Source organism: Lagopus leucura, unplaced genomic scaffold, assembly GCF_019238085.1.
Source record: "Lagopus leucura isolate 7727_CA_CO unplaced genomic scaffold, USGS_WTPT01 Super-Scaffold_100015, whole genome shotgun sequence".
NCBI lineage: Eukaryota > Metazoa > Chordata > Aves > Galliformes > Phasianidae > Lagopus > Lagopus leucura.
Genome location: NW_024962269.1, coordinates 4,328,828 through 4,340,318, shown reverse-complemented (window position 1 = coordinate 4,340,318; position 11,491 = coordinate 4,328,828). Strand labels below are relative to the sequence as shown.

Below are 11,491 nucleotides of genomic sequence, written 5' to 3'. Positions count from 1 at the left end.
AAGTTGCATTAAAAATTCAACCACATAATCTTCTTGCTCTATAATCTCAGACATATTAGTATAACCATTCATATAAATCTTTTTTCAGATGTCAGTGGATAATTATAGGAACACAGAGTGGGTCCTCAGCTGGTGAAAATTGTTATAGCTTCACAGGAGCCAATTTATGCCAGCTAAAGTTCTAGTCCATAAAATCTCTTCTAAACCTGAAAGAACATCTTGTACTACAGTGTTATTGGTCTTCAGGTGATTGAAAGCAATCTTGATGAACAGTTTGGTCTCAGGGGGAAAAAAAAAAAAAGAAGATTATGTGACAGATTTCTGTTCTATGTCCCTTTATTTAAGTTGATTAAGAAGATGTATTTCAGAAAAAGCTTGCATGGTAAAACACACCATTAGTCACGTGCTGCTTTTCAATAGTGAAACCATAAATTTTATTATAGATGTGAATAAGTGCAAGATGTCTAATTATAATTGGAACATTAGCCAAGAAGCAGATGGCAATTCTGATTAAGAGCATACCTCCTGGGTATATGTTGTACAAGCAGTATCTCTAGCAGATAAGAAAAGGTTATCAAGCCTTTTTACAATATACACGTAAACCAGATATAAACACAGTAATACAAGCTTGAATATTATTTTTGGAAGCTGCTTGTTTAAGAAAAGATTCTATTTCGTGTAAGGTAGGCAAACATTAGCCTCCATGCAACACAGAGTAGGTGTTCTGTCTGTTTCATATAAATAATGGATCAAAAAGAACAATCTGGATTATCACCTTTTGCGTTTGGGATTAAAAAAAAAATCCAGAACACCAGAGTAGACATGAGTGATAGCACTGTGGCAAATGAAGTAATGTGCAAATTCTGGGTGTTATGGGGAAAAATGTCAGATTCACTGATTTGGAAGGAGAATAACAATTTTTCTTAAATGGGTTGTTTACATTTTATGGTTAACATATTCAAAACTTATATTCTGGAACTTAATTTTGGGTAATTTTTAAGATAAAAACATTTTACAAATACCAGGCGATGCCACTTTCCTTACACACTGCAGCAGTAACAAACATAGCCATGCTAAAAAATAAATATTCCCTTCACTCTAGAAAGTCACATCAGCATACAATATAACTTGTATGCTCTGGATATCATTTTCTTACATCACTTTTCCATCTTTCTCTATAGTCCTTGAAATTTCCATTCTCTGTCTTACTAGAACCTGTGTTGTGCACAGCTTTTGGAGATCTTGGCCTTTACTGGTGTTACCAGTGAGACTGAATGCAGAGCAGTCTCACAGGTCATCCTTCCGGACAGACAAGAAGTCAACTAAGGTGTCCCAGTAGTACCCTGTTTAACTCAGATACCATTCTCTGATTCACCAGTGGTCTACTATGAATAACTAGAACATCCTCTTTTTTTCTCTGGAATGGTTTTCCTTGGTAGTTTTGTAGCACTTACTTATAGCATCTCACACAGGTTCCAGTGGCAAAGCCATTTAAGTGTGTGATGGAACATGCAGCAAGTAACTGTGAGCGGCTGTTCTATAGTCCTTTTAAGTACCTATCTCCATTTTTTCTATTATAATGCATCAAAGGTTCTTTCCCGTTACACTTGCTATAGAAGGAACTAATTCTTGAAACAATTTAGGTTATATATTCGTGGAATTTCTTATATTCTATACAAATATTATCATTAACCAAGAGGAGATAGTGGCTCATCTAAAGTTGGTGACTTCCATAAGTGACCAGATAATCATGTTGAAGACTGCAAAGATTACAATTTACAATTTATTTGGATTCATAGAAAAATTATTTATCAGGAGATTTCTAATGAGCACTGCATTGCAGAAGATGCATTCTTTTCTTTATAAAGAGATAAAAAGGTAATTGGAACTATTCACGTAAATCATATAAATCAGATCCAGGAAAAATAAGCACAGTACAACAATGAATAGTGTGTCAGCATTAGAGAGGGTACTGTGAGCAGCTCCTTCCTCCAGAATACAAACACATCTGCTCTCTGTGGACTAATGTGCCATAGCATGCAATTTTGCGCTACGTAAACTCATCTTGAATATACACTGTGGATATTCTCCTTCGAATACTGGATAATTATTCCCATAACACTGCTTAACTCTGTCACCATTACTGCTGATGTTCTGTCAACAATGCTACAAGATAAATTAATGCTAGCAATGATTGATGTAGAATTGCCAAATGAAGCATTGCAAGGAAAAAGCCAGGTTCTGGGTACCTCCTCCTTTTGTCTCCTCCACATTTCATTTTTCCTCTTACCAATTTAAGCAATCATAGAATAATCTAGGTTGGAAAAAAACATTGAGCTCATCAAGCCCAACCATCAGATCATTGAGTCAAATCCTTCCAAAGATGTTTGTACCGCCATTTTGGTTTCCCAGCATTGTCTATTGATAAGTAAACCCAAAGATGGATCCCTACAGTCCAGGCAATCTCATAAACATCCAACAGTTTGTTTGGTACCTAACGTATCTACCACACTGTTCCTGAGCAGTTCCTTTCTGCAGAAAAACTTAAATTCTATCTCCCTTACAAAGTCTCTACTTCATTGATTATTAGTGATTGCTGCAAGTCTGTGCTAAACCATACCACCAATTTCCACAAGTGCTAACTCTGCTGAAACACAGCATTTCCTATCCACCACCACAGCCTGAATTCTTGCTGAAGGTTCCCTAATGCCATCTAGAGCATCTCTTCCCTTTCCCCCTCAAACTCAGATCTGAAGGAGTTTGTTCCACCTGCACACATTGTCATCTGTTAGAAGAATAGAAAGTTCTGAAAAAAGTTTTGATTCTGTAGGACTATTTAGATGACAACATTTTTCACTTAAATCATTCAAGAACGTAGAAGAAAATTTACTGTGTCAGAGGCCTCTTTCAAAGGAGAACTGCACAATGTTGTAAAAGAACATAAGTGAAGTACGGTAGGAACCTATCTGGCTGGTTATATACTAGCTCAGGTATGCAGGTAACAGTAGAAGTTGGCAATATTAACCCATATATGATGGTAATGGAACATAGTGAAAGTGCATGTTGATTTTCAGCCAATGCTGATGCCTGTACTGCCACAACTACATAATAATTGCCAAATAGGTTGTTTGAAATGAGTTAGGGTAAGTCTCAGGAACAATGATCAGTGTGGGAAAATGATGATGCTCCAGACTGATGATGACCAGGCCCTCAGAGGAGCATTTTGTCCTGCTCATTGGAATCCACTCCATGGCAACGTATGCTAACTACTTGAGAGACATTTTTGTCTTGTCACAACTTGCAGTTCACATCAGTTCACTACAGCATTTACACACCTCACCTTAATTAAAATTCTGCATCCATTTCCAGTATAAAATACATTGTATTCGTAAGAATCCCTTTTCTGAAATTACTTCTCTAATTATTGCATACATTTCATTATGATTAGCTAGTTGTCAGTGGAGAGAGATGTTAATAATTGTACTTCACTAACGATTTTTTTGTGATAAAAGTGTGTCCACTAAATTTGAAAGGAAATATTTAGCAATTTTGCAAGAGCAACTTTATCAGTTTATCATATAAGAGTTTATTACATTTAGAGTTTTAGATGTTTCTCATACCAAGATTTGTCTACATTAATGAAATGTTTAGATTAACCTTCAGCTCTCACAGTTATTTCGCAATGTATTCAGGCTGTGCTGTTGACCAACCAAATTTGAGTTAGCTACCCATGGCCTTTAGCAGTATTTCAGAGCACAAACACCCTCGAGTCCACTGCGTTCAGAGCTGAGTACTGTTGAGCAGGTAAGAGGATCCAATTCCAAATTACTGCTGCCACAAGTGGCACAAAATAAAAAGGAAAAGGCAGGAAATAGGCGAATTGTTTTCTTTTCCAAAAAATGAAGAAGTGGGCCACTGCACGGGAGATTTCAGGGTTAAAGATTAATAGGCAATGGAATTCTCACAAAGCATTGATAGTTCTGTCCTTTTTCTCATCTATTGGCAGATTTTAGCAGTCAATTACCCAGCTCTCATTCAGACAAAGAAGAAATGAAAAGTTTGCAACTTCTCTCTATTTTGTTGATTTCTTGGATTATCATCCCAACAAATACACATGGAGGAAAGAAAAAAGGTAATATTCCTTCCAACATAATGATCTACTTTATTTGAAATGTTTGTTATGAAATGTAATAGCATTGAATACCCAGAAATCAACAAGTTCGTATGCTTTTTTTGTTTGTTTGAGAGTGTTCCCTTAATACATATATACATATATAGCTGTCTCTGATTATTGGAAAATATAGTTGCTTGTAATGAAAACAAAACTTTCTCAATTGAAATCTATACATTCCAATATAGACTTCAGGTAGATTGACCTTTAACAAAACTTCTGCTGAAGGCTATATTAAAAATGCATTAGTTTGAAACTATACACTGAGCTGGTCGCAGTCCTCTTGGTGTGGAAGCATTCCATTCAGTCTCTTACTATGAATAAAAATCTCTAGCTGTCTGAGTGTTGAAGCTTTTAATTTCTGAACTGTCTTTCACTTCAAGCGAGCAACAATCCTTGAGTGAAAGGGAGGTATCTGTGCTATGTTTATTTGGTGAGAGAAATACTGTAGTACCGTGGAAGATCTTTATAGGATCTTTATCATTTACATGGTTGGGTTTTTTTTTGTTCTTTTTTTTTTGTTTTGTTTTTTACATTTTCTGTGCCTGTGATAGTACACATTAAGTCAGTACCCACGAGAAGATTGCTGCGCTAGGACAATGCATCACAACTGTTTCTTAAACCTCTCTGTTGTGCCTGACAAAGACAGTTTCATTGCTGCCCTCATTGCTAAGCTGTATGTTGCAACTGTTGGTTTTCCTCCTTATCTGACTTCATTTCTAATACTGGAGGGGTTAAACGTAACTTTTTCCTCAGCTGGAAGTAAAACAAGATTAGCTCATTTACAGAAGCGTCACTTATTTTAGAAACTGCATTTCGCATTTATGTTAATTCCTGTTAACAGTCATAAAAGCAATTAGCTATAAAAATGCCTGTATGTAATTGGCACAGACCGCTTTTCTTTGATTCTGCACACTAAACTTCACTTGGGGTTTCATCTTGAGGAATATGAAATCTTGATCTAAAACACAATGAGAACTATACATTTCAAACAATGTCATAACTTGGCTCCCCATGGCAGCAAGGCCTGCACACCTCTGTGTAAGCTGCTAAATCTTAGCAAGATAGTCAGAAATCTTCATCAGGTTCTGTATGTTTAAGAGAACCAACCATCAGAGCATTAGTCACAGCTCTCATCTCATGCCAGCTCTCACTCTACTACCTCACAGTCTGTGGCACTCTTACAGCAAGGTCAGCCACTTCACTCTCTCTGTCTCCCTTTCCCCTCATGACCTAGTACTGCCATCTCAGTGTGCTTGTTTGCTCACTGCTGCTGTAGTTTCAACTCTTGCTTGTGGGCTGCAAAAGACTGCTCGCACATCATCTTAGCACTAGTAGAGTCACCTAAACAATAGTGTGTTGAAACAAAGTCTGTGACTTAAGAAGCAACTCAGCTACATTGGGAAAATTTTGGAAAGAAAATGTCTGGAATATGTTCTTACAGAGCCTAAGTAGCTCTGCTGCAGATAGTCAGAAGTTTAAAGGCCCTGGTAATTCCATGATGTTGAAGTGAGACTTTCATCTCCTTTAAGTCTTAAATCAGTACAACTAATTCCAGCAATATGTTTACATTAAAGCCATTTGTCCCTTACCCAGTCCAACAGCTACACTGGCATTGTGCAGGAGCTGGTATAGATGATCTCACAGAGCTCTGCCCCATTGCTGCAGATGATCTGTCTGTATAGCTCAGATAGTTCTATGATCAAAGCAGTTCCACCTAGCACCAATCTCAGTGAGGTAGATATGTGAGCCACAACAGAACAGTAGCAAAGCATTAAACTTCACTAAGGAAGGGCAGTGTGGATTTTAACCTTCTGTGAGCGGCCTTTTAAGTAAAAACAGCTTCCAGTAAGCATGGTACATATTGCACCTAAATATTCTGAAGCTTGCTTGTTCCTGCCTTAGCAGAAACTACAGCAATAAACAGACATTATGGAAACACAAGGCCTTCTGAAAGCTGTGACTGGCATGTAATTTTAGTATAAACAATTGCCTATAAGAGAACCATCCACTAAAAGAGTAATCAGTCTGTACGCCCCCCTCAGTTGTTTGCACTCAGTTGTATGCACTCAGCAAATAAACTCTGCTTCAATTCTTTTCTGTAGTGATCTATTCATCTGCATGGTAAAATAAATTACATTTACTATAGCTAGGTATATGCAAAACTTTTTCTTCAAATTAAATAATTTATGTTTATATCTATATTACAGGTTCTTAATTTACAGTTCCGTAGAATAAGATGGACTGCATTACATATTTAAAACACACATAGAAGCTATTAAAAAGCCACAGAGTGCTTCTGAAATGCCAGTGTTCTCTTGTATATTTACATAGCTGGAAAAAAATGTTGCTTTTTTTTTTTTTTTTTTTTTTTTTTGCAAATGTTCATTATCTAAATACAGCATCCCACAAAAAGACTAGAAATAAGCACCTCAAAAACAAACAAACAAAAAAAAAAAAAACCAAAACATTCCTGAAGCTAATTTTTTCTTTTAGAAATGGAATGGAAATAATATGGAAAAAGTATTTTAACATAAGCTCTCATTTGCTTTGATTCTTCTCCACGAAAAATAAAATTCCATCGCTAGGTGTGGTGGAAATGCTAAGTCGTGGCTTGAACCAGTGATTGAGAACCTGGTGGGAAGGCAAGGCCAACCCAGGGGAGTTCAGGAGTGTGCAATGCAACACACTGAGTGACTGGAAGGAGTGAAGCCAGGATTAGCCCCTCCCCAGACCTAATTTAAGGGTTGGCAGTGGTGGCAGGGGCACCCCTATGGGGATCCCTGCATGCCTAGGGCCTTCTGAAGATAAGCACATTCTTCTATTTATGTGCCCACTGCTGTTGTGTTTGAGCAAATCCTCACTTCCTGTGGCCTGGGATCTTGCTGCTCTCCTGTCCTTGTTGTGCTTTCCATTGCATTACGCTACATGGGAACATATTTTAATATGCCACCGCATTGTGCAGATCAGAGGAACTCAGTAGCTGACAGAAATGCATACAAAGTCCATGCTTTTGATGTGAGGGAGTCACAGCTGGCTGTTTAGCTGGATTTTTGTGCCCAAAAGTGAGTGTAACACCTTTAGGATTATAAAATACACCATGGAAATAGATTATGCTGGAACTTAAATTGTTATTTTTTTGTTATTCTCCAATCATATTATAGCTAGAGACATAAGAGATTTGTTAGGAACATCAAATTCTCCAAAGCCTATGTAGAACTCCTTAGTAAAATGCACTGTACATGGAGTATTCTGAACAAGTACCAAGATAATTGTTCCTACATGAAGCTGAAAAAATACTAGCAATATAAGATCCTTACAGGATATTTAAAAGCTGTTTAAATTGCAGAAAGAAATCAAGTCTGCTAAGATGATATGATGACCTTTAACACTGAAGGCGAACATCACTTCCACCAGCTTAGAGTTCTTAAGAGTTCACAATAAATACTAAAGATTAAATAATTTTCCCTGAAGTGTATTCACTGTAATAATGACCTGCGCCCTAACTTTCCACTCATTCTATGTGATTTGGGTACTGTGTTATCTAATGCTAGCTGACAGCAGAACGGAGACTAAAGCCAACAAACTCAGAGGATACAAGTGATCCAGTCTTCTAGTTTGAGAGTTATAATTTGCCAGCACAGACTGAAAGCAAACTCTATTCCTTACCTCAGACAGAATGGCACAGTGATCTCTTTCTCTGATTTAAACTCCTTGGCTAGCATGTCTTGCAACTACAAGTTCAAACTCAACTTGGTCAGGTTCATTCATTCTTAAAGAAAATACTTTTGTTTTCTTATTTTGTTGTACAGCCCACGTTACACAACTTCATTTTGAAAACACAGTTATGCCTAATATGTGTGGAGGTTTGGTGTTAGCAACAGGGTTGCATTGGAGCAGTGCTACAATCCTGATGATGTAGTTCATAAGACCGTATGGTCCCTGGGGTGGCCTTAGCACAGTGACCTTTTTCCTATATGCTAGCTAGAGTTAGGAGACTTTTCACTGAAGCTAAGTCATACTCATACAATAGGATAGCTTGGCAGCAGGTGGACAGACCAGCAGCTGCTTCCAAGAAGCATGATTAAGATTTCCTGGCAGCATATGTAATAACTCATGAAAGAGACAGAAGGGGACATCTATCTGCACATGCCAAGAACGGGTGATAAATTTTCCTGCTTCGGCAACAGGCCAAATGTGAATTACAATTCTTTCTACGTAAAATTGATGCTTTTGATTCAAGCAAAGAAAAAAAATTACCACGTTTGCACTCAGTAGCCTCTTCCAATGAGACAATGGAACAAGTTGCCCAGCGAGGTTATGGATGCCCCCTCCCTGGAAGCATTAAAGGCCAGGCTGGGTGGGGATGTGAGCATCCTGGGCTAGAGGGAGGTGTTCCTGCCAATAGCAGGGGGTTGGAACTAGGTGATCTTAAATACCTTCCAACCCAAACCATTCTGTCATTCTAGAAAAAATAAAAAAATCACGTTTTGAAAAGCTGATTGTACGTCTTACGCTCATGGATGGTGCAGGGAAATGGAAAATGCAGTAAACCAATATCTTTTCTCAAACTGTGCAGGTAGCTGCTCACTCAGTCCAGAACTGTGCACCTGAGCAAGTTAGATCGACTAGCTGAAGCAGACAAACATAAATATTCTTTCACTGATTTTTGGAATGCCCTTCAACAATAAAAGCCAAAATGCATCTAAGAGCACAAGTTATGGCAGGTTAAGAAGCTAACAAACGCAAAAACCTAATCAAATACTTATTTTAATAAAGGAGCAGGGCTGGCATTCCATGTCCATCCACCTTTAAAGAAACCCAAGGCCTCCGACACCTGATTGTGTTGGTTTTGGTTTTTTTATTTTTAAATTTAATCTGTCTTCTGAGATGACAGGTGAGTCTTCAAAATCTTTTGAAGTAAAAGGGAAAGGTTGTAATTAATGATACATTTAGTGACATTAACCACTTAAACAACCCTTGCTTCATTCTCTGGTGGCAATTAATTCACAAGTCACTTTGCTTGTCGCAAAACAGCTTGGAAACTGATCCTGTTTGAAAAATAGTACTATTTTTTTTCCTGGTCATCATCTTTTTTAGCTGGATTGGTTTCCTCATTTTGTCCACTGTGTAACTGAGCAAAAAGCTGTAACGGGACAACGATGGGGATCCACGGGAGGCTAAGAGTGAGTAACAGGCACCAGGATGGGGATGGATCTGCTTAGAGTTGCTCCGGTAGCACTGAAACCAAACGACTAATGAGGAACTAAAGACTCTAATCAAGGAGTCCCCCTTTTAAGGTTTACTTCACCAGAAGAAAAAATCAGAAAATAAACCTAATAACAACTCATGTAAATTTAATGTAAAATAACTGTATATTTATTTTCTGTCCAGTGTTATTTACACAGGAAATATCTAAGGCAATCTCCTTGAAAATGCTTTTATTTTCTGCACCTCTCACAAACTATTAGCCAGATAAAATAAAAATCTCACACCTCAGAGCTTTTTGGGAACTTGTTCAAATTAAAGCTTTGATTTCCTTCAGACTCAGTACATATTTCAGCAAATTAACCACGAAAAAAGGCCCAAAACCAGATAGAAAATGTTTAACTATGAATAATTCAAATCCTATTCTAATTGCTTTCCTAATATTATTTCTTGCTTTAACAAGGCTATTTAGCTAGAAGTACAAATCCCTCTAATAATGAAATTGGAAATTGGGGTAGCATTTTTGTGAGATGTCTGTCTTTTTCTTGCTTCCTCGGCATCACCCACTTAGCTAATTGTATACAAACACTAAACACAGAACTGTGAAGGCATAAGCATCCCTAATCAGACATGTGCACTGAAACAAAATCTCTACCCTTCAAGGACAGGGTAAATTCTGTTAGGCATTTTAAAGCCAAGGCAGGTCACTGAAGTTATTATTAGCTCAAATTAGCACTCCCACAAGCTGTTGAATTCTTCACCTGCAGCCAAAAGGCACTCAATATGGTGCAGAATTTGCTAATATCTTTAAAAGAATGAGAGAAGTAGCTCCTCTTTAGAAACATAGAATAGACTTTTTGATAAAATTATAGCTGATCTATGTACCAAATGGTCTACAGAAGCAGGAATATAATTGATGAAATTGTTCCAAAGCAAAATAATTATAAATGCCTAAACAGAAACTTAACAAGAAAAAAGATGACATCTGACCTTACTAATGATAGTGGTGCTATAAATTTATACTTTCTGACAGGCTACTTTCAGACAAATAATTCATACCTCCATCTCAGCTACAGCACTATTCTTTTATATTAGTGATTTATATAGGAATTTGAAGACAAGTCTGTATAAAAACTGAGTTCCTCCCTCTTGTGAACAGTCCCCACTCCCACCAAGAATTACAGAGGTCTGAGCTGACTCACAGAGCTCCAAAGATAATGCTGATTCTAATTTGAAACAGGTTAAGAACTGATGAAAGCCCAGTAAGCCATCACTGTTGTATGTTAGGCACATCTCTAACAAAGTACTGTAACAAAGAAGCCTGACAGTAATGTTCATTAGTAAGAAGCACTTCTACTTTTAAGATAGAATATTAGGAGGATTTATTTGAAAGAGAGGAGAAAGCAAATGTGTTAAAATCTATTTTGAGTCTACAAGATAATCCACAGTATGACTGACATCTAGTGATAAATTTTCTACAAAAAGTGAAATTCTAACAGGAGGCGAAAGACAGCGTATTATGAAAAATAAGACTACAAATATTTTTTAAACAACCTAATAAATAGGAACCTGGCACCTAACGGATTTAACTCCGAACCACGCCATCATTCTCTAAAGGAAGATGGAGAAAACAATGAAGTCTGAAAAGATACAGGCAAATTGCTTTCCTAATTACTGCTCCTCACAAAAGCAGAGAGAGTCTAAACGCTGCCAAATTTGCAAAAGGGCTGAAGCCCAGCACAACTGGACACACGTGTGCCCTTAGCCAGTCCCAAGGTAGCTCAGCATCAGATCGGGGGTTGCCCATGCCACGTTCCTATTTGTGTCTTTCCCTAGGAGGAAAGCGTGCAGCTCCACCACAAACTTCATTTGCCACTGCATTTTCGTATTCATTTTCATGCAGCCAATGTCAAATAATAGAGCTGGAAATAAGGCCTGTAAGATACCCACTGGTCACTGCAGCGCAACACACCAGGCACTGTGGCTGCAGCACTTAACTAGGTCCTTTCAACTGTGCCATCCTAAAATTTTACAGAACATCGCAGCTCCAAAGCACCTGTAATATTAATGGTCACAACCTTAGCACAATCAGTTTTATTATCTCTGTTTTAA

General features: G+C 37.6%; 1 protein-coding gene across 2 annotated transcripts in view; it reads left to right on the top strand.

The window, feature by feature from the left end:
• Positions 1 to 3,729: 3,729 nt before the first annotated feature.
• Positions 3,730 to 11,491, top strand: part of LIPC (lipase C, hepatic type) — a 39,261-nt gene continuing 31,499 nt past the window's right edge. The window contains exons 1-2 of one of the 2 annotated variants that reach the window (XM_042875698.1): positions 3,730 to 3,804; positions 4,007 to 4,132. In XM_042875698.1, the coding sequence (XP_042731632.1) occupies positions 4,051 to 4,132 (82 nt within the window). In that variant the 5' untranslated portion in view covers positions 3,730 to 3,804; positions 4,007 to 4,050. Of the gene's footprint in view, positions 3,805 to 4,006; positions 4,133 to 11,491 lie in introns of those variants that run through there. The other variant, XM_042875699.1, reaches the window with a different exon arrangement.